This window comes from Thalassophryne amazonica, chromosome 2 (genome assembly GCF_902500255.1).
Source record: "Thalassophryne amazonica chromosome 2, fThaAma1.1, whole genome shotgun sequence".
In the NCBI taxonomy this organism is placed as follows: domain Eukaryota; kingdom Metazoa; phylum Chordata; class Actinopteri; order Batrachoidiformes; family Batrachoididae; genus Thalassophryne; species Thalassophryne amazonica.
Window position 1 is genome coordinate 16,998,838 of NC_047104.1, and position 24,901 is coordinate 17,023,738.

Sequence of the window (24,901 nt, forward strand, 5' to 3'; positions counted from 1 at the left end):
CATGTGACATGGGTGCAAATCAGGATGGTGACATCCATCATGATCCAAGGGCAGATACATCGTCCACTATGAAATAATTATTCCATATGACGCTGCATCCAGACAGCCCTCGCTGCTCTCTCTCTCTTTAGGACATCAGCCCTATAGTGGACAGCGGACCTTCCCGCTGTCTGGCAGCTGCGAGCAGCGATGAGGGTGGACGGTTTTGTGTGGGAGATTCCTGATGAATCTCCGACACAATGAATGATTCCTGATGATGACTCTGGATCCTTACTGTTGGTTCAGATCGGGCTGGGATTTATTCACGGACATGCTACACACGCAACCACCACAAACCACCACGTGTGTGTACGAATCAGTTGGGGCGGGTGGGCACAGTCTGGGTATTCGGACAGCTGTCCTCTGCAATTCTCATACCCTCCCAAATGTGGCACAGATTGTGCTTTTGACCACACTGATATTCCAAAACTTAAACTCTCCAGGACAGCCTGGTGGAATCTAAACATGATCCTCTGGTGTACCTCAAAAACTTTAAGTCTGCGTAAAAAATATAGTCTTTGCTGAATTGGAGAACACAGACTATCAACATGGACCTTCCAGCTAAAAGTATTATCCAAATGAATTTTTAGGTACTTGTATGTGCAAACATGGCTTGTGTGTGTGTTATGTATGACCACCGGACTGTGGTCCCCTACAGACCTAAAATGAGGTGGTTGGTGTCACACTACTGAACAAAGTTCTCCATTTCTGAGCGATAAGCTAATGTACATGCAACTTTGTGCAATAGGCTGGATGGCTGTATCTTACGAAAATTTTAAAACATAATTTTCTGGATGAATGTGTGAGCATTCGTTTGTGTATAGTGTGAAGAGAACTGGTCAAATCAAATCAAATCAATTTTATTTATATAGCGCCAAATCACAACAAACAGTTGCCCCAAGGCGCTTTATATTGTAAGGCAAAGCCATACAATAATTACGGAAAAACCCCAACGGTCAAAACGACCCCCAGTGAGCAAGCACTTGGCGACAGTAGGAAGGAAAAACTCCCTTTTAACAGGAAGAAACCTCCAGCAGAACCAGGCTCAGGGAGGGGCAGTCTTCTGCTGGGACTGGTTGGGGCTGAGGGAGAGAACCAGGAAAAAGACATGCTGTGGAGGGGAGCAGAGATCAATCACTAATGATTAATGCAGAGTGGTGCATACAGAGCAAAAAGAGAAAGAAACACTCAGTGCATCATGGGAACCCCCCAGCAGTCTAAGTCTATAGCAGCATAACTAAGGGATGGTTCAGGGTCACCTGATCCAGCCCCAACTATAAGCTTTAGCAAAAAGGAAAGTTTTAAGCCTAATCTTAAAAGTAGAGAGGGTGTCTGTCTTCCTGATCCGAATTGGGAGCTGGTTCCACAGGAGAGGAGCCTGAAAGCTGAAGGCTCTGCCTCCCATTCTACTCTTACAAACCCTAGGAACTACAAGTAAGCCTGCAGTCTGAGAGCGAAGCGCTCTATTGGGGTGATATGGTACTATGAGGTCCCTAAGATAAGATGGGACCTGATTATTCAAAACCTTATAAGTAAGAAGAAGAATTTTAAATTCTATTCTAGAATTAACAGGAAGCCAATGAAGAGAGGCCAATATGGGTGAGATAGGCTCTCTCCTTCTAGTCCCTGTCAGTACTCTAGCTGCAGCATTTTGAATTAACTGAAGGCTTTTCAGAGAACTTTTAGGACAACCTGATAATAATGAATTGCAATAGTCCAGCCTAGAGGAAATAAATGCATGAATTAGTTTTTCAGCATCACTCTGAGACAAGACCTTTCTAATTTTAGAGATATTGCACAAATACAAAGAAGCAGTCCTACATATTTGTTTAATATGCGCATTGAATGACATATCCTGATCAAAAATGACTCCAAGGTTTCTCACAGTATTACTAGAGGTCAGGGTAATGCCATCCAGAGTAAGGATCTGGTTAGACACCATGTTTCTAAGATTTGTGGGGCGAAGTACAATAACTTCAGTTTTATCTGAATTTAAAAGCAGGAAATTAGAGGTCATCCATGTCTTTATGTCTGTAAGACAATCCTGCAGTTTAGCTAATTGGTGTGTGTCCTCTGGCTTCATGGATAGATAAAGCTGGGTATCATCTGCGTAACAATGAAAATATAAGCAATGCTGTCTAATAATACTGCCTAAGGGAAGCATGTATAAAGTGAATAAAATTGGTCCTAGCACAGAACCTTGTGGAACTCCATAATTAACCTTAGTCTGTGAAGAAGATTCCCCATTTACATGAACAAATTGTAATCTATTAGATAAATATGATTCAAACCACCGCAGCGCAGTGCCTTTAATACCTATGGCATGCTCTAATCTTTGTAATAAAATTTTATGGTCAACAGTATCAAAAGCAGCACTGAGGTCTAACAGAACAAGCACACAGATGAGTCCACTGTCTGAGGCCATAAGAAGATCATTTGTAACCTTCACTAATGCTGTTTCTGTACTATGATGAATTCTAAAACCTGACTGAAACTCTTCAAATAGACCATTCCTCTGCAGATGATCAGTTAGCTGTTTTACAACTACCCTTTCAAGAATTTTTGAGAGAAAAGGAAGGTTGGAGATTGGCCTATAATTAGCTAAGATAGCTGGGTCAATTGATGGCTTTTTAAGTAATGGTTTAATTACTGCCACCTTAAAAGCATGTGGTACATAGCCAACTAATAAAGATAGATTGATCATATTTAAGATCGAAGTATTAATTAATGGTAGGGCTTCCTTGAGCAGCCTGGTAGGAATGGGGTCTAATAGACATGTTGATGGTTTGGAGGAAGTAACTAATGAAAATAACTCAGACAGAACAATCGGAGAGAATGAGTCTAACCAAATACCAGCATCACTGAAAGCAGCCAAAGATAACGATATGTCTTTGGGATGGTTCTGAGTAATTTTTTCTCTAATAGTTAAAATTTTATTAGCAAAGAAAGTCATGAAGTCATTACTAGTTAAAGTTAAAGGAATACTCGGCTCAATAGAGCTCTGACTCTGTCAGCCTGGCTACAGTGCTGAAAAGAAACCTGGGGTTGTTCTTGTTTTCTTCAATTAGTGATGAGTAGTAAGATGTCCTAACTTTATGGAGGGCTTTTTTATAGACCAAGAGACTCTTTTTCCAGGCTAAGTGAAGATGTTCTAAATTAGTGAGATGCCATTTCCTCTCCAACTTACGGGTTATCTGCTTTAAGCTGCGAGTTTGTGAGTTATACCACGGAGTCAGGCACTTCTGATTTAAGGCTCTCTTTTTCTGAGGAGCAACAGCATCCAAAGCTGTCCTCAATGAGGATGTAAAACTACTGACGAGATAATCTATCTCACTCACAGAGTTTATGTAGCTACTCTGCCCTGTGTTGGTATATGGCATTGGAGAACATAAAGAAGGAATCATATCCTTAAACCTAGTTACAGCGCTTTCTGAAAGACTTCTACTGTGATGAAACTTATTCCCCACTGCTGGGTAGTCCATCAGAGTAAATGTAAATGTTATTAAGAAATGATCAGACAGAAGGGGGTTTTCAGGGAATACTGTTAAGTCTTCAATTTCCATACCATAAGTCAGAACAAGATCTAAGGTATGATTAAAGTGGTGGGTGGACTCATTTACATTTTGAGCAAAGCCAATCGAGTCTAATAATAGATTAAATGCAGTGTTGAGACTGTCATTCTCAGCATCTGTGTGGATGTTAAAATCGCCCACTATAATTATCTTATCTTAGCTAAGCACTAAGTCAGACAAAAGGTCCGAAAATTCACAGAGAAACTCACAGTAACGACCAGGTGGACGATAGATAACAAATAAAACTGTTTTTTGGGACTTCCAATTTGGATGGACAAGACTAAGAGTCAAGCTTTCAAATGAATTAAAGCTCTGTCTGGGTTTTTGATTAATTAATAAGCTGGAGTGGAAGATTGCTGCTAATCCTCCGCCTCGGCCCGTGCTACGAGCGTTCTGGCAGTTAGTGTGACTCGGGGGTGTTGACTCATTTAAACTAACATATTCATCCTGCTGTAACCAGGTTTCTGTAAGGCAGAATAAATCAACATGTTGATCAATTATTATATCATTTACTAACAGAGATTTAGAAGAGAGAGATCTAATGTTTAATAGACCACATTTAACTGTTTTAGTCTGTGGTGCAGTTGAAGGTGCTATATTATTTTTTCTTTTTGAATTTTTATGCTTAAATAGATTTTTGCTGGTTATTGGTGGTCTGGGAGCAGGCACCGTCTCTACGGGGATGGGGTAATGAGGGGATGGCAGGGGGAGAGAAGCTGCAGAGGGGTGTGTAAGACTACAACTCTACTTCCTGGTCCCAAACCTGGATAGTCATGGTTTGGAGGATTTAAGAAAATTGGCCAGATTTCTAGAAATGAGAGCTGCTCCATCCAAAGTGGGATGGATGCCGTCTCTCCTAACAAGACCAGGTTTTCCCCAGAAGCTTTGCCAATTATCTATGAAGCCCACCTCAGACAGCCAGCAATTCAAGGAGAACATGCAGCTAAACATGTCACTCCCCGTCCGATTGGGGAGGGGCCCAGAGAAAACTATAGAGTCCGACATTGTTTTTGCAAAGTTACACACCGATTCAATGTTACAATCTCAATTACAATCTTACCAAATTTACGCTTAGCCTTAGCCAGCAGTTTCAAATTTCCTTCAATGTCGCCTGCTCTGGCCCCCGGAAGACAATTGACTACGGTTGCTGGTGTCGCTAACTTCACATTTCTCAAAACAGAGTCGCCAATAACCAGAGTTTGTTCCTCGGCGGGTGTGTCGCCGAGTGGGGAAAAACGGGTTGGCGGTGTACACGGGGCTTCTGTTTAGGACTACGCTTCCTCCTCACAGTCACCCAGTCGGCCTGCTTTCCCGGCTGCTCGGGATCTGCTGGAGGCGAACTAACGGCGGCTAAGCTACCTTGGTCCGCACCGACTACAGGGGCCCGGCTAGCTGTAGGATTTTCCACGGTGCGGAGCCGAGTCTCCAATTCGCCCAGCCTGGCCTCCAAAGCTACGAATAAGCTACACTTATTACAAGTACCATTATTGCTAAAGGAGACCGAGGAATAACTAAACATTTCACACCCAGAGCAGAAAAGTGCGGGTGAGCTAACACAGCCCTGTGGAGCACGTGCTGGAGGTTCACACCTCCAAGAGAGTGTTATGACTCTAACATACTGACGGCGGTTAGTTAAAAAAGAAAAATACCATTTGATTAAAAGGGATTCACATTCAACTGACTCAGTTTCTCAATGAGCAAATGAGGCTGGAGTGTGTTAAAAGCTGAACTAAAATCAACAAATAAAATACATGCATACTCTTGGGAGTCCTCTAAGTGTTTGATGATGCGGTAGGTAATGCTGGTGATGGCATTATCAGTAGCCCTCCTGTGTCTAGAGGCAAACTGATAAGGGCCAAGTGCCGAATTGACCATTAACTTTAGCACAGCCCCCATGTACTTTTCAAAACATTTCATGACCACTGAAGTCAAAAGCCACTGGTCTAAATTCATTATTTTCTATTTGACAGTTCTTTTTGGCTATTGGCAATATAACTGATTTTTTCCCAGATGTTGGGTCTACTGACTGCAAGGCAATATAACTGATTTTTTCCCAGATGTTGGGTCTACTGACTGCAAGCCCATTGACTTCTGAAAAATGGGGCACCATACTGGAGTGAGCTCCTCTACACATGCCTTTAACAGCATAGTAGAGATACCATGTAGGCCTGAAGCTTTTGTGCAGCATGTATATTTAAAAATGGACTGAATTCGCACTGAATCCGCTGAGGATTAATTACAATCCTACACTCAGGGTCAGTAGAGATATTATTCAGTATCCTATCACTTTCCTCAAGAAAATTAAGTTTCAAACCTAGAGGAAAAAAAAAAATTCAATTCATTTGCTTTATCCACATCATTATTAGTAACCACTCATTTCTTAGTTGTATTCATATTGATTATTCTCTTAACAGTACCACATCTTTCTGAAGTCCATTGACTTAAAATTATGTTCTAAAATCTGGATTACTTTCACACCAACTTTGTCCTTATTCATGAAAGCTATCTTTTTCCTATTAATACAGTCCTTTACATCCTTGGTTATATATGGCTTGTTGTTGGGGTAAACTACAATGTTTGTTTTTGGTGACCACACAGTCAGTGCAAAACTGTATATAATCAGTTATTGTTTCTGTGGCCACCTCCAGTTCCATCTGATGGAAAGATCTCAGTCTGTACAAAGGAGGGATCCTTTAAGTGTCTCTATACTATCACTATCCCATATGGTCACCCGTTTGGTTTAAGGCTTATTCCTTTTCAAAGCATTTTGTAAATTGGAATAAGGTGGACTGTATTATGGTCAGAGTTTGACAAAGGAGGAGTTGATTTTGCAATATAAGCACATTTTATATTTTCATAACACTTCAACACTTCATCTAACATTCGGGTAAAAATAGTACCAATTTACAATGGTTAAAATCCCCAAAAATAAAAAAGGGAGCTACAGGCGATGTTTCAATTGCTGGTGGTGAACACAGTCCGCAGTTATGCTCGTGGCTCTGGCTGCATTACCTCCTGGGGGAACATACACTGCACAAATACAAATATTCCCAAACTCCCAAAGAAGATAGAAGGGTCTCAGTGACGTGCATAACAGTTCCACATCAGCAGTACACACAGTCTCACGTATGGTGTAGTTCCTGCACCAGCTCTCATACACAAACATGCAGGGACCTCCCGCTCAGCTCTTGCCTGGCAGTTCAGTTCTATCCAACCGTATGAGCGAAAATCCTTCAAGTTCAATGAGTGAGTCTGGAATATCCTGATGGAGCCAAGTCTCAGTGAACACCATCATGTTTCATTCCCTGTACTCATAACCAGTGTTGCCACAGTTACTTTAACAAAGTAATCTAGTTGCTGATAACTAATTACTCCTTAAAAAGTAACTTAGGTACTTTACTGGTTACTCAATTTCAAAAGTAACTAAGTTAGATTACTAGTTACTTTATTAGTTACTTTCTGCAGTTCAATCAATCAATCAACATTTATTTATAAAGCGCTTTACAGCACCGACTGGTGTCCAAAGTGCTTAACATTAAAAACACAAATTTACAAAATAAAACACATAAAATAAAATTTTAAAACAACACATAAAAAAAAAGAACATAAAAATAACAGAACATGTCACCTCCCCACTAAGTGTTAAAAGCCAGTTTAAATAAATAAGTCTTTAACTTAGATTTAAAAAGTGCTAGGTCAGGAATAGTACGTAACTCAAGAGGTAGCTCATTCCACAGTCTGGGGCCAGCTACCGCGAAAGCATGATCACCCCAGCGTTTATATCTTGACCTTGGAACATCTAAGTAAAGCTGGCCAGACGCCCTTAACGTCCTACTGTAGGTGCGCAAAGTTAAAATTTCAGACAAGTAGGGAGGTGCAAGGCCATAAATAGCTTTAAAAACAAACATTAAAATTTTAAAATCAATTCTAAAACGAACTGGAAGCCAGTGGAGTGAGTATAGGATGGGCGCAATATGCTCACGTCTAGATGAGGGCGTTGTCAGTTGCCGACAACGCCCCCCTGCCATCTCAATATGAAAATGATAACGCTTTTTGCCAATACTCACTTTATAGTCGTCCTTTCTTGACATCAATGAACATAAATACTTGTTTTACAAAAATAAAATAGACATCTTTCTTGACCTCATATTTAACTGCATAAAGGTAAAACTTGCAATTTTTTTTGTTTATAAATGTAACTATTAAATTCTTTCTAACATTTTTCTAACATTTAACTGCTCTCTAAGCATTTTAGTTGTTGAAATTATTATAAGTAGTATTAGTAGTAAAAAAAAAAGCCTTTAAAAGTGGACTTTTAATCTAGGAGTGATGTGGGTGGGGAGTGTCCCTGCCCCGCTGCATGCTCCGTTTCCGCTCCTGCTTTGGCGTTTGAGCAGGAAGAATGGATGTTTATTTATGCAGAAATCACAGCCAGATTGGCAGGCAAGAAATTTTTATCAGTGCTTTTTTTTTTTACATCGTGTCATCAGAAAGAGAGTTTAGGCACATTTGGGAGGGGGAAAAAAGTGTTAGTTCCTCCTGTCCTGTGCGCCAATAGCATTTCTTGTATATTCGTCCGTGAATTGTTCTGTGAATTGTTCTGTAATTTATGTTTGTAGTATGGCCCAAGCAGAGGGTCACCCCTTTGAGTCTGGTCTTCTTGAGGTTTCTTCCTCAGAGGGAGTTTTTCCTTACCACTGTTGCTCTGGGGGTTGGTAAGGTTAGACCTTACCTGTGTGAAGCGCTTTGAGGCAGCTCTGTTGTGATTTGGTGCTATATAAATGAAAATAAATTAAAAATTGAAATTGAAAATTGAAAAATAGATGTGAACGCATCGAGGATCAGCTGGTTTTAGGAAGGACACACAGAGCAACTCAGAGTTTTAAATAAAGGGGGAAAAAATGTCTGAGGTCAGTGCAGGTGTGCTGTTGTCACCGCACTTTGAGAGATGACAACTGTTTTTTCAACTCAGAGAGGCTGCAGAAAACTGCGGATGAAACGCTCGCAGCTCGCTGAAAGCGGGCAGATCAGTTGAACCCTGTACCCCTGCCCGTGGGCCACGTTTAATGCTGCAATTGACCTGCAATGCAAAGATAATAGTAACATACAGTGACTTGGAGAAATAACTTTAATCTGATTACTGATTTGGAAAGATTAATGCTACGCATGTGGAGATTAATTGATACAAATCAGTATCTAGATGCAAACGTCTGCGATGTGAGTGCATCGATTCATTCAGTGGGCACTGATTCAATTGATGCATTGAATCCTGTTGCATCGCTTGCTGCCTGCTTCCATCGATTTTTTCTGAGGCACACTGAATGCACCACGGACGGTTCAAGACAGCGGAGCGGCCACTGTTTTGAGAGTGTTTACCGAGAAAGGAATAATTTCTTTACCTCAATTGCAAACTGCAGCTGGGCTGCCTGAAGGAGCGAAGCAATGCTTCGACCTGCTGTTCACTGGTTAAATGGTAAATGGACTGCATTTATATAGCGCTTTTCCATCTGTATCAGACGCTCAAAGCGCTTTACAACATTAATGCCTCACATTCAACCCGATGTCAGTCAGCTGCCACGGAAGGCGCTCACTACACACCGGGAGCAACTAGAGGATTAAGGACCTTGCCCAAGGGCCCTTAATGATTTTCCAGTGAGGCTGGGATTTGAACCGAGGATCCTCTGGTCTCAAGCCCAACGCTTTAACCACTAGACCAACACCTCCCCTGGTTCTCTGCTTTGCTGGTTTTCAGAAGCGGCAAGTCCACTGGTGAGAGCACCAGCCGATGGAGTCAGGTAAACTGAAGTTGTCCATCAAGTAAAGGAAATAAAATAAAATAATAATATCCTCTGTTTTGTGGGTCTAAGTGCACAGCTCCAAAAAGCCGTGCAGATTTCGGTCGGAATTAATAACCCCAGAGCAAATCACCGTTTTAAATCAAATGACACCTCTTTCTAAACGTTATAATACAAACAACAAACTACAACCAACCAAACCTGTTTTTTTTTTTTTTCTCAAAATGAGACATCCTACATCGTTTATGAATTACATCCTGACGTGCAGCACAGCTGGCTGAAGAGTTCAGCTCAGAGTCCATGGAGTTACATTTGTGTCATTAATATCTGAAAGGAAGAGCTTTTGACAAAAACTACACATTTTATTTCTATTTCTGTCCAGAGATCAAGGATCCACCATGTACATCAAGGATCCAGTGAACATGTACAGAAGACATTATTCAACAAGCAATCTCATTTTAAATATTTAACTCAACTTTCAAAAGATTTCTATCAAATATGGCCCATATATATATATATGTGTGCTGAATGGTACCAAAATAACACCGCATGGTGGAAAAATAAGCATAAAATTGTTCTGCTGGTCAGTATTAAGTTAATTTATGTTAGGTACAAGTCCGGGTACCTATAATGTACCAGTTTACTTTGGATACCTAGCACAGTTTCATAAATAAGACAACTGGAAAGTCTAATTTAGGGAAAAATCACCCAAAATTGCATGTCACAATTCGCCACATCACATTTAATGTGCACAACTGTCACTAAAATATGTCTGTTGTTGTTGATTCAGAGACACTTTGTGTTTTTTATTTCCATGGGTTCCACTGAATACACATAAAACATACAAATAAAAATCAAAAATCTGGCAATAATTTCTTCATTAGTATATTCATGTGTACAAGTCAATCATATATGTCACAGTTCAATGGTTGAGAAAACATGTCATTTTGAAACAGCTGTTTCAAGCTCCAAATGTATGTTTTTACTAATTCCATGCCGTCTATTTTTCGCAGGATATTTATTGTTTACAGATATAACAGAATTTTTACCTCTGTTTCGATACATTGCTGCATTATGACTGCCATGGATGCGAATTCCATAACGGTTTTGTCACGTCCATAGACCGCCATTTCCTGATGATCTTATGGATGTTTTTGTTCTAAAACTGGTTGTTTAGTTGTCAGTGTCAAAAATAGTGCTGAACACAACAGTATTTATGAATTTCAGTCTAAGCATGCTTGGTGGTGGTTCTCGATCTTCCACTGACTAATTATTGCATGTCATGTCTGTAGACCAAACAGTACCTTCGTGCTCACAGCCTCCTAACCTATTATCATTGATTACTAATATTAGTAAACAACTTTTATGCCTGCTATATCCCTATACCACTATCTCATGCCAGAGATATGCTTATGCCAGTTAACTAATTATCTTGGCTACAAAATTAAGGTATTTCCATGAGGCTAACTCACAATTCATTTTGAGGGGTAGGTGGCCACCCTAAGCAAATTTCAGCCGATGTATACATACATACACACATATATACATATACATATATACATATACATATATACATATACAGTGAGGAAAATAAGTGTTTGAACACCCTGTGGTTTTGCAAGTTCTCCCATTTAGAAGTCATGGAGGGGTCTGAAATTTTCATCTTAGGTGTATGTCCACTCTGAGAGACATAATCTAAAGAAAAAAAATACGGAAATCACAATGTATGATTTTTTAATAATTTATTTGTATGTTACTGCTGCAAATAAGTATTTGAACACCTGTGAAAATCAATGTTAATATTTAGTACAGTAGCCTTTGTTTGCAATTACAAAGGTCAAACGTTTCCTGTAGTTTTTCACCAGGTTTGCACACACTGCAGCAGGGATTTTGGTCCACTCCTCCACACAGATCTTTTCCAAATCATTCAGGTTTGGAGTTTCAGCTCCCTCCAAAGATTTTATATTGAGTTCAGGTCTGGAGACTGGCCAGGCCACTCCAGGACCTTGAAATGCTTCTTACGGAGCCCCTCCTTAGTTGCCCTGGCTGTGTGTTTGGGGTCACTGTCATGCTGGAAGACCCAGCCATGACCCATCTTCAATGCTCTTACTGAGGGAAGGAGGTTGTTTGCCAAAATCTCACAATACATGACCCCATCCATCCTCCCTTCAATACGGTGCAGTCGTCCTGTCCCCTTTGCAGAAGAGCACCCCCAGAGTATGATGTTTCCACCCCCATGCTTCACGGTTGGGATGGTTTTCTTGGGGTTGTTCTCATCCTCTAAACATGGTAAGTGTAGTTGATTCCAAAAAGCTCTATTCTGGTCTCATCTGACCACATGACCTTCTCCCATGCCTCCTCTGGATCTTCCAGATGGTCACTGGTGAACTTCAAATGGGCCTGGACATGTGCTGGCTTGAGCAGGGGGACCTTGCTGCCCTGCAGGATTTTAAACCATGACAGCATCATGTGTTACTAATGTAATCTTTGTGACTGTGGTCCCAGCTCTCTTCAGGTCATTGACCAGGTCCTCCTGTGTAGTTCTGAGCTTTCTCAGAATCATCCATACCCCACAAAGTGAGATCCTGCATGGAATCCCAGACCGAGGGAGATTGACAGTCATCTTGTGTTTCTTCCACTTTCTAATAAATAATCATAACAGTTGTCTTCTACCAAGCTGCTTGCCTGTTCTGTAGTCCATCCCAGCCTTGTGCAGGTCTACAGTTTTGTCCCTGGTGTCCTTAGACAGCTCTTTGGTCTTGGCTATGGTGGACAGGTTGGAGTGTGATTGACTGAGTGTGTGAACAGGTGTCTTTTATACAGGAAACAAGTTCAAATAGGTGCAATTAATACAGGTAAAGAGTGCAGAATAAGAGGGCTTCTTAAAGAAAAATTAACAGGTCTGTGAGAGCCAGAATTCTTGCTGGTTGGTAGGTGATCAAATACTTATTTGCAGCAGTAACATACAAATAAATTATTAAAAAATCATACATTGTGATTTAGGGATTTTTTTTTTAGATTCTCTCTCTCTCTCATTATATATATATATATATATATATATATATATATATATATATATATATATATATTTGATTGGATGGATCACAATGGAAAAAAGTGTTTTCACTTTCTTGTGTCATCCGTTTACTTTTAACATATATACAATGATGTAATTTCGTTTAACTTAATCATGTACGTGCGCATGCACAAGTGCAACCTTTTAATATGTAAATGATTTACCACCCCCTGCTGGATTGGCGTGTGAGTCCCCAATGTACCTGTCAGCGTTCCGTTTTCGGTGTTCATCCTTGACCCAAAATACATACTGATCATACCAAACCAAGACTGTATGGCTGTAGACCTGCAGACTCCCTTCTCATAAAGTCTCATGAGGCTCCCTTGGTGAATGTGAGCCATGCCCCCTGAGCTCTTGCATTTCAAAATAAAAAGTTTTTTCAAAATAAAAACTCATGTCATAACCAGCCACTGGTCTACCTATTTTAATGGACATACGGGAAATATTCAGGTTATGTTCTCAACATAAATAAAACACAGGTTATGACATTTAATTTTGCTCCCACACAGGAACTTAAAACAAAATATATGCTCAACTGGCATTCTACCCAAATTACATACTTAGGAGTATATTTGACTAAAGATCTGTCTCAGCTATTCCAAAGTAATTATAATAATGTTAGTAAAAAAATATATGAGGAGCTTAAAAGATGGAGTCTCCCCCCCCCTTGACTTTGGCAATAGAATTAGAACAGTTAAGATGAACGTCTTGCCCAGATTACTTTATCTTTTTTTGTCACTTCCTATAGACATCCCTACAAAACAATTCAGAGAATGGAATAGGCACATTTCATTATTTGTATGGAACAATAAGAGGCCAAGGGTGAAGTTTTCCACACTCCAGTTATCAAGGGAGGAGGGGGGTATGGCGCTCCCATCCTTAAAGGATTATTATATATCAGCTCAGCTAAGGCCACTTGTATGTCTATGCAACCCATCTTATAAAGCTAAATGGAAAGACAGAGACATCTTTAACAGATGTCCCATTGCAATCATTAATAGGTTGTATTGACAGGGATAAGGCAAGACCACAGATAGAGAGTGACTGGGTGAACCTATCATTGAAGATATGGTTTGAAATTGTTCAACGCTATCAGCTCCAGAGGGAGGTAAAACTACTCAGTTGGCCTGCTTTTGACCCTGACTATAAGCCATCATTGTATGATTTCAGATACAAACAATGGGTTTATCGTGGTATCACATCTCTATGTACAATGGTTAAAGACAGAACACCTCATAGTTTTGAACATTTATGTAAGGTCTATGGGTTGAGGAGACAGGATTTTTACAGATACTTACAAATCTCTGATTATTTCTGTAAAGAGGTTAGGGACTCTGACCAGAAAGAATGGTCTAAGGTTGTTCAGTTACTTGTTGATGCATATAACTGCAGGAGCAGTAAGGGACTGATAAGTAAACTGTATCATGCTGTCACATCTCTTAAGAAGGACTCCACAGAATATGTGAAGCAACGCTGGGAAAAAGAACTGGACATTGTAATAACAAAGGACATATGGGTGAACGCTTGGTTAACACAGTCAACTACTACTAATTCATTGGGGTGGAGAGACTTTTGCTGGAAGAATCTGATTCGCTTATTTATAACCCCTAAGCAAAAAAGCAAACAAACAGACACTCAGCTGGGATGTTGGAGAGAATGTGGAGAAAACATGGCGGACCATGCCCACATATTTTGGTTGTGCTCCCCCATCCAGACTTACTGGAGGGAGGTGACGGAAGTTATTGTTAAGGTTTTGGGTTTTAGTGTGGATGTGACATTTCTTTATCTGTATTTAGGTAATTTTTCTGAGGAATTGGACAAAGATGATGAGTATCTCCTAAAAATTCTGATGGCTGCACGGAAGAAGGCAATCACTAAATATTGGCTTCAGAAAGACACCCCCACTGTGGGCACATTTGTTGGCATTGTAAAACATTTACACTTACTCGAGCAGATGACCTATTCCTTACGGCTACAAAAAGAAATTGGAGAGAGAAGGTGGGGAAAATGGTCCGCTTACATGAATGACAATCAACAACACAGGTTAATCAGTTATGTACTGATGATGTGCATTTACTTAATGACCTCAAGTTTTCATTTGTTTTTTGTTTGTTTTTTTGTCTTTGTCCCTCTCTGTTTTTCTCAGTGTTCTTATTGTGACAAAAATACCATAAATAAAAAGTTACAAAAAAAAACAAAAAACAAAAAAACAAAAAACTCATGTCATATATCATAAAATGTCTGGTTGCGTATCATAACAAATGTCCGGTTTAGTTTCTTACAGGAACATTACCCGACTATCAGTTTTGAAGAAACTGACACACAATAGCTTTAATCCAGTGAGGCACAATTGTGTCAGGCAGAGATTTTCTGTCATCTTAACAGTTTTTTTTTTCTTTCAACATTTTTCATTAGGATTGCATTACTTTGCATTATAACCACGTTAATAATTGTCTATTTTAACAAGAGCTGAAACTGGCCTGATTTGTTTGTGAAACCTTCTCTTTAAAGGGTAAAACCTGGATAATAAACTTTCTGAATCGCATACACTGAATTACACACTTTCTTGTTTCATTAAGTGAGGCTGTGTGCTGAAGATGATCGTCTATCATTGTTAAGTTGCTGAACTAGTTTAAGGAGCGTTTAGCGCTCAAGTCTGCTGTTCACAAAAATGGTCATGTGATCGTCTGTGTAAACAGTAAATAGTTTGTGTAGGTTGTAAACAGTCTAATGAAAACTATTAAATTTTCATGTGAAAATGAGTGAAGCTCCCTTCCTCCTTTCTCTCTTTGTCCCTCCCTGCCCACTCCCCTCACTCACACGGTCTTTGCTGTTTTTCCTCCTTCTAACAAACTTAAGAGCTTTTCGAAAACACAAAGCCTTTAAATTGTAAAATAAACAGTTAATTATTTAATGTAAATTATTTAATGAAGGATTTTGATGCTATTTTTTTTTTCTTTCACTCAGACAAAGATGCTGCTTTCAGCTGCATAACTGCAGCTCCTCACAGAACGTTAAAGTCACTGACTGCCGATCTCTCTCTCTCTCTCTTTTTTTAATGTAGGCATGAAGGCCTGCAGGCATGCGACCAGCGAGTCGCTACATACATACAGTGCTGCAAAATACAATACAACATAGACTTGTACCATGTTACATGAAATTCTATCTAGAAGTCTGAGAGGAGTTGATCAAGTTAAATCAAGGACCATAACTAATAAAAATGAGCCCAACTCAAACAATATAATATGCGTATTACCAACCTACAACAAGGCCTTGTACCAAGTTTCACGAAATCTCTTAAAAATGTGAGGAGTTGATTTCAGAACGCAGGACAACGTCCAATGTTAACTGATTAGCTAAAATTGCTAATTTTTCCAAAAATATTTGGTGTATCAACTTTCAGTTTTTGCAGTGTTCATCCTTGACCAAAAACAGATAAGGCCTTTTTGGCCACATAAGCACACAAATGGTGTGCTTATGTGTTTTTGCATGATCGAAGCTATACACGCGTATGCACACAGACGGCACTTGACTATTATAATGTAGATGCTGTACAATCATTCCACCCTGACAAAAGAACAGTTCAAGAACATCACTGAAAACCCCAAAATACCATGACCATGATGAGTGTATATAAATGTCCGAGCACAACTGTAAACCTTTTTGACTGATAAGGTAATCCAAAGTTAAAATTGTAAATCCAACCATCTGATATTCAGCTGCCATATGTGCCAAAACAGGTTCCTCACTCTGACTTACCACACGAGCAAAAGGAGCTTTCCTGAGCAGTAAATCAGTGCTCTTCTGGTATTTACGAATCTCCATCAGGGCCTTTGTTCCTGGACGAAATCTTTTCTTCTTGGGAGTTTCTGGTTGACGCCCTGGAGAGCACATTTATATCTTCACAATAAACTCTACAACACGTTTGGCAAGGAACACATTTTATACTGAAAAGATTGTAGAGGTTGTGAGAATTACTGACTTGCATGTACAGTGCTGTGCAAAAGTATTCACCCCCTTGGGCTTTAACACATTTTAATTTGTTTCTGCCATTTCAGACACAAAAGGTAATTCTCTTTATTAAAAGTTCTAAAATTATCCTCCTTAAACTCAAACTGGAAACAAATCTCTTATGCTGCGTTCACACCGGGCGCGACGCGAGCGACTGCAGCCACAGGTTGCCATGTAATCCCTATGTAAGGACGCGTTTTGGCGCCAAACCGTGCAGCGCGACGCGATGGACGCGAGTGAAGCGATTTTGAGAGTTTTGCGCATTTGTGGCGCAATATTGCGTCGCGACACGTCGCGTTGCCCTCCTCCTCAAGTTCAAAAATCTGAACTTTTTCGTCTCGTCGCGATGACCAATCAGGGACTGAATATGTAGTGACGTGGAGATGTCTGGAGTTTGACTGAAGATGTGAACATGTCCTGTATCTGGTAGCAGCCTGTGAGCAGGACTTATGTCTCTTTTGTCCTTTATTTCACAATCATGAAAGAGTTTTTGGAGCGAACAGCAGCACCACAGCAGCAGGGAGCGGAGTTTCTTTTTATTTTTATTTTACGTGCGCGCGAATCGTCCTGGAGATTATTTTACTTATTAACTACACACCTGTATAATAAAGCAAATGGTGACTGGTTTCTAAACACAATTATGACAGTTTTTGGAGCGAGCAGCAGCCTTACTTGCAGCAGCGGGAGCGGAGCTTTTTCCTTTTCTTTTTCCGTTTACGTGCACGCGAGAGCGAATCGTCTGTAGGGTATATTTTATTAATTAACTACACAGATGTAGTCTTTTTTTTATTATTATTATTTACATGTGCGCGCGCGAACGGGACAGTTGATCCTCAAACTGGGTCCCGCAGAGGTGGAAGGACCGTTGAAAGCGGCCGTCACCCAGACACAGCTCCTGCAGCAAATAATGATACTCTCTGTATTGGGAGCTTTCCACAGCAACTCACTCCGTGTGATCAAGGTCCGTCATGTTAGCTTGACTGACAACTGGAGCCGGTGAGCAGAATGGAAGCTCCTCCTATTTGATGACGCACTGGGGCGAATTTTCGCAGCGAAAGTCCACCCAAGCAGAGCGACACACCGGGCGAAGGAGGCGCGTCCGTCGCCTGGCGACCCACGCGAATTTGTAGAGTCATATCGCGCCCAGTGTGAACGCGGCATTAAACTTGATATATATTAAATAAAAAAAAAACTGCCACAGGCACTGTAGCTCACCTGGATACAAGATATCACAGTTTCAGCTAGAAAAGTAGGCATGGCCAAACTCCAAAGGTCGCATCAAGGTCAAAATTAAAAAAGAAACCCATTGGATATATTTTGGAGCTATCTAAAAGCTACTCCTGTACCAAAATTCAGATCAATTGTTTCCATCTCACCTTGTCCTCTGTCACACCAACCACCTGCATGTCCTCCCTCAGCACATCCATAAACCTCCTCTTTGGCCTCCCTCCTCCTGTCTCGTGTCTCCATCCACAGCATCCTTCTCCCTGGGTGCCTCCTCTGCACATGTCCAACCATCTCAATCTCGCCTTTCTGACTTTGTCTCCAAACTGTCCCACCTGTGCTGTCCCTCTGATATGTTCATTCCTAATCCTGTCCATTCTCATCACTCCCAAAGAGAATCGCAACATCTTCAGCTCTGCCACCTCCAGCTCTGTCTCCTGTCTTTTTGTTAGTGCCACCCTCTCTAAGCTGCACAACATAGCTGGTCTCACTACTGTCTTGTAAACTTTCCCTTCACTCTTGCAGATATTCTTCTATCACAAATCACTCCTGCCACCTTTCTCCACCCTGTCTGTACTCTCTCCATCTCTCTACCACACTCTCCATTACTTTGGACAGTTGACCCCAAGTATTTAAACTCTTCTACGTTCAAAACTTTGACTCCTTGTATCCGCACTATTCCACTGGGCTTCCTCTCATTCACACACATGTACTCAGTCCTGCTCAGACTGACTTTCATTCCCCTTCTCTCCAGAGCACATCTTCACCTCTCCAGGTGAGATTCAACCTGCTCACTACTCTCTCTACGAGGCATGTGAATCTCATGAGAATCTCATGATGATTCGACACACACCTCGATACACTACCAGCGATATGATAAATATAGCGATACATGATGATACTGACGATACGATTCACCCCTGCTCCCGATTCGATGCGATTTGATGGCGATTCAATTCCTGACAATGCGATATGGCACGACACGATTAATGATGGGTATTGATAAGATTTTCTCAATATCAATTCCGTTTATCAATACGATACTTTATAGATTCCCTTATCAATACCTCTTTCTGTGTACTAAAAGTAGCCTTTAGAGGTTTTCTATGTCAGCAACATTGTATTGAGTTTTAAAGCAAATAAATATGAAATCTGTCACTTGATCCTTGATTTCTGGACATAAATAAAAATCAATAAATCTGTACATGGTCACTGGATCCTTGATGTACATGATGGATCCTTGATCTCTGGACAGAAATAGACAAAATCTGTAGTTTTTGTCAAAAGCATTTGCTTTCAGATATTAATGACACAAATGTAACTCCATAGACTCTCAGCTGAGCTCTTCAGCCGGCTGTAGTCAGTAAGTAATTCATAAAAAATGGAGGACGTATCATTTTGGGGAAAAAAAAAAACGTGTTTGGTCAGGTGTAGTTTATTGTTTGTATTATAACGTTTGGAAAGAGGTGTCATTTATTTAAAATGGCGATTCGCTCTGAAGTTATTAGTTCACACTGAAATCTGTGCGGCTCTTTGGAGCTGTGTACTTAGTCCCACAAAACAGAGGATATTATTATTATTATTATTATTATTATTATATCCTTTACCTGATGGACAACTTCAGTTTATGCATGGGCAGGTGCTCACGACAGAGAACCATTGTGTAAAACTCTGGTGTGGAATGTTGGACGATTCTCGGAAGAAGAGTCCCAGTTTGTGACTTTAATCCACACAAAGCTGACTCACGAGTGACATCTTTAAATGGCTTTGAGAGAGGTTAATTAAGAAATTGTGGACCTGCCGCTGGAAGCGAAGCAGAGAACCAGCAAACAGTGGGTCGAAGCGCTGCTTTGTTCCTTCAAGCTGCCCCACTGCAGTCTGCAGTAGACGGTTTCACGGATACCTCCATTTTGGATTAGGCGTGGTGCACGCTGGGAGTGCTTGGGGACATCCTGCATCGTCCGCCTATTTGAACATATTGTAAAAGTTGTGATCCTTCAGTGTTATCTAGTAATTAAGTGATAAAACCCTGCTGAATCTAATCAACGTACTCAATTGTCAAGCAAGTGTGTGTCTGAGCCTGGGAGTATAATGGGGGGCTGATTATTATTATTTTTTTGAAGCAGCAAGTTCACAATTTATTTATCAGCTTCTGTCAAAGCAGTTTAAAAATGTCAATTGTAACTCACCTGTCTGCTGATTAGAGACCAGGACTAACATCTGCTGATGTGGCAAGAGAATTATTTGATGTTTCACAGTGTGCAGTTATTATTAGTTCCTCGTTAGTGGTGGGACGGCACACAATCCTCTGGTGTGTATATATATATATATATATATATATATATATACACACACACACACACACACGTCATTTACATTCACAACATACAGAGCCCCCAACGTGTGGCAAAAGGCATACACAGCAAAACAGGTTTGACTTATGGTTTGATTTAAAAACCAAACTAATTCCGGATGGTTTACTGATATTAACGTTAACATCAGATGGGTCAAAATGCATGGAACACTGCCATCTACTGAATGGTAGTCTGAATAGTGCCAACCCAAATCTCACACAGCCACTGAGCTGAATCACACTTAAACAGAATTTTCAGTTTTGCAAATGCCGATATTTTACAAATGAAAAAAAATTACATATTATACAAATACAGATTTATTTGTAAAAAACCAACACACGATACTGTAATGTGTGTGTTGGTTTTTACATATAAGAAATGAAGGAATCAGTGATGAGTGGAGGCTGATTTTCCCATAATGCCTTTTGGCATCTGTGTGTGTTAATGTTCAAACCTTCAGAATTAGTGCATTGTTTTAAAATTAAAAGCTATGTGGTATATTTTCACTTTGTAAAAATGACAATTAACGTTAATATCAATAAAATGTCTGGAATTAGTTTGGTTTTTAAAATCAAACCAAAAGGTCAAACCTGTTTTGCTGTGTATGCCTTTAGCCACACGTCAGGGGCTCTGTATGCTGTGAATGTAAATGACTGTTCCTTACAGCAGTGGGCAGGGCGCACAAAGAAAGAAGCTCTGACTCACTGTGTTGGGTTTGTGAGGGCCTTTGATTCTACGCAGAAGCATCGCCAGTGCTTAAACTCAAAACTGGTTTGTCATTAGCTTACAGTGTACCGGAGTCAATACTAAAACTTATTAGCTGTAGCTTCCGCTACATTTTTTTTTATTAGTTTATCATTATAAAAGTTAACTTTTCAGTTAGCGGATTAGCAGTTATCAAAGCTAACTTTTTGGTTAGCTGTGCCCACCACTGCCTCTAAGTCTGGCAAGCTGAAGTTACATCTGTGTGTGTGTGTGTGGGGGGGGGGGGGGGGGGGGGGGTCTTAAAAAAATCATTGCACTCATTTGTCGTAGTGTCTGAGCCTGAGAGTAATGGTGCTGATTATTATTATTTTCTTTTATTATACCCCCCTCCTCTTTTTTTTTTTTTTGTTTTTTTTGTTTTTTTTTTGTTTACACAGACTGTAAGCCTGCCTGCTGGCAACAACAGCAGCATGTAGAGGAACGATCCTTATAATTAGTCAAATCCCACAACATCGGAGAATTATTATTATTATTAATATTTTTTTCCCCTTTAAACAGACATAACTTCACTTCGTGAACAGGGTGATATTAATGGTCCCAGTCCACGCCAGAGGATCATGTGCTGCCCCAAGAAAAAAGAACACATTAATGAGTAATCATAACTGCACACTGTGAAATGGGAAATAGTTCTCTTTTCTTGACACAACAACAAACATGAGTCCTGGTCATTAATCAGCAGACAGGTGAGTTACAATTGACATCTTTAAATGGATTTGACAGAGGCTGATAAATAAATTGTGGACTCATTGCTTAAACAAATTATAATAATAATCAGCCCAACCTATTATTGTCACAGGCTCAAGACACACACTGGCATGACAAATGAGCATGATGATTAGACTCAGTAGGGTTTTATGACTTAATTACTAGATAACAAGGAAGGATCACAACTTTTTCAACACATTCGAATAGGCAGACGATGCGGGATGATCATTTCCCAATAAACACCCTCAAAAACAACAGCCTCTCTGGTGTCCTGAACTGAAGGACCGATAAGGGAATCATTAAGCAAAAGGCTATTGATGTCATCATTTTTGTTGTGGTAGAAATGTGCTTTCTGGCTCTGTCCATGGTGCATTCAATGTGCATCGGAGAAAAAAAAAATTGATGCAAGCAGGCAGAGAGCGATGCAACACAATTCAACCCGTCAAATGAATCAATGCACACTGAATGAATCAATACAATCGCATCGCGCACGTTTGTATCTAGACACCGATTCATACTGAATAATCTCCACGTGCCTTCTCACTGTGGGACTTGTCTCCTCTAAGCAGTGGTGGGCACAGTTCCGCTAATCTACTAGCCGTTAATTAGTGAAGCTAACTTTTTGTTAGCGGGTTAGCTTTACAGCTAACTTCAAAAACCATCAGCGGACCAATTAGCTTCCACTAAATTTCGTTCCACTAACTTAGTCCACTATGGGCTTTTTGCTGGCATAGTTAGTTATGGTCAAAAACATTTGCAAACCCTAAAATCATACATGTTGGTTCCTGTTTGCTACATATTTTGCAGCAGTCAGGCAGTTGTGAGGAGCTGAGTTCAACTGTACCCCAGCAGAAGGCGCCTGGCTGCCAGGCTGCTATAAAAAAACAAAAAACACGTCATTTACATTCACAACATACAGAGCCCCCAACGTGTTGCAAAAGGCACACATAGCAAAACAGGTTTGACTTATGGTTTGATTTAAAAACCAAACTAATTCCGGATGCTTTACTGATATTAACGTTAACGTTAGATGGGTCAAAATGCATAGAACACTGCCATCTACTGGATGGTAGTCTGAATAGTGCCCACCCAAATATCACACGGTCACTGAGCTGAATCACACTTAAACAGAATTTTCAGTTTTGCAAATACTGATATTTTACAAATGGAAAAAAATTACATATTTTACAAATACAGATTTATTTGTAAAAAAAACCCAGCACACAATACTGTAATGTGTGTGTTGGTTTTTACATATAAGAAATGAACCAATCAGTGATGAGTGGAGGCTGATTTTCCCATACAGATCACAATGTCATCTGCAAACATCATTGTCCATTGAAACTCTTGTCTGATCTCATCAGTCAACCTGTCCATCACCATTGCAAACAAGAAAGGACTCAGAGCTTATCTTTGGTGTAACCCCACTTCCACCTTGAGAGAGGCCGTTATTCCTACTGGGTATCTCACTGCTGTTACACTATTCTTGAACATGTCCTGCACTACCGTCACATACTTCTCTGCCATTCCAGACTTCCTCAGCCAATCATCTTGTAAGATTAAAAAATTTCCTAGGTCTGCACAACGAGGGAAACCTGTGATATCACTACTAAATTTGCAGCCATATAACCTGTAAGAAATGAGCAATATTTGGGCAAAAGATCACTTAAGTGCTTCCACCCAGAGATCTTTCAATGTGAGCTTTGTGGGTATGTGCACCAGTAGAAGACTATTATTCTCCGGAATTTGTAGTTTCAACAGATTGTCTATTAAAGACAAAAACAACCTGAATGGCACTGTCAATGTTTGCTCTAAAATAACTAGGGTCAAACAAGACACTTGCGTTCGTTTGGGGAAAATCAGGTGAAAAAGAAAGCTAAGTGTATTCTCAGCCAACCTGATCATGTGTTGTCCGGTCAGTTCACAGAGAACAGTACAATGGACTGTGCAATGAAGCATATGCTCAACGTCTTGACCTTGGGTGGGTTGTAGTCGGAGAGGTGTGTCTTGGAGCAGCACACAAGTCGGCCAATATCAGTGCCTACAAGACCAACAGCGATTGGACAGATTGGACGCGCTTCAATCTGGGGTCCACGCAAAAGCAACATTCAGGTCAAAGAGAGACTCAGTTGCCACACTCCAAACCTGAGTCTTCAAAACACCATGAACCATGTAGTAAGAGAAACTGATGATCTTGGCAGTCAAGTGTTTCAGAGAATGCAGCATGATGATCAACCCGCTCTGACAGTTGAAGATGAGATTTTCCACTTTATAGGCAAGTCTATAAAGATGAGACAAACACTTGGGGTGCCCCCTTACCTTTTCGGTCACCACGGAACCATCTCCCAAACAAAAGACCTCAAGCTGCAAAACGCTTGTTGTCCCTACAGCGCACTCTAGACAAATCAAAATCAAATCAATTTTATTTATATAGCGCCAAATCACAACAACAGTTGCCCCAAGGCGCTTTATATTGCAAGGCAAAAGCCATACAATAATCACAGAAAAACCCCAACGGTCAAAACGACCCCCTATGAGCAAGCACTTGGCGACAGTGGGAAGGAAAAACTTAACAGGAAGAAACCTCCAGCAGAACCAGGCTCAGGGAGGGGCAGTCTTCTGCTGGGACTGGTTGGGGCTGAGGGGAGAGAATCAGGAAAAAGACATGCTGTGGAAGACAGCAGAGATCAATCACTAATGATTAAATGCAAGAAACACAAGAAACCACAGATGAGAAAAGATTTCATCAACTTCATACAAAAGATGCCAAGCAAGCAGAGCCAGCTCCGCTGCTAAAAGAAGGCCAAGAGTGTGGCTAACTACCCTTGTTTAGTGTTTACCACCCTCGCAAACCAGAGCTGATAAGAGTAGTGTTTGACTCCAGTGCCAAACATGAAGGAGTTTCTCTTAACGACATTCTCTTGAGTGGTCCTGTGGTCCAACATCCTTATTGGGGTTCTGATCTGTTTTCGAAAAGAACCAATCGCAGTTACAACAGATGTGCAGATAATTGTTTCACAGTCTGTGAGGAACACAAAGATTTTTTTTAAGGTTCTTGTGGTATGAAGATAATGACTTGCAGAAACCAGTGAAAGAGTTTCGCGTGACAGTGCATTATTTGGCAACAGTTCAATTCCAGCAGTACTGCGTACGATAAGCTGGTTCGGTGGCAGCTGAGTCCAATGCTAATGCAAGAGAGTTTGTCATGCGCAATTTCTATGTGGATGATGGACTTGCATAATTTCCCAATGAAACAGAAGCCATCAAAACTCTGCAAATGTCCCAAGAAATTCTAGCTGAGTCAAAGATCAGATTGCACAAAATAGCATCGAACAGCAACAAGGATTCTCTACAGAAGAT

General features: G+C 40.4%; 1 protein-coding gene across 1 annotated transcript in view; it reads right to left on the minus strand.

Annotated features, from left to right (window-relative positions):
• LOC117501864 (histone H3.3) overlaps positions 1–24,901 on the minus strand; it is a 57,528-nt gene that overhangs the window by 21,204 nt on the left and 11,423 nt on the right. The window contains exon 2 of the mRNA XM_034160832.1: positions 16,242–16,363. Within this exon, the coding sequence (XP_034016723.1) occupies positions 16,242–16,363 (122 nt within the window). The remainder of the gene's footprint in view (positions 1–16,241; positions 16,364–24,901) is intronic.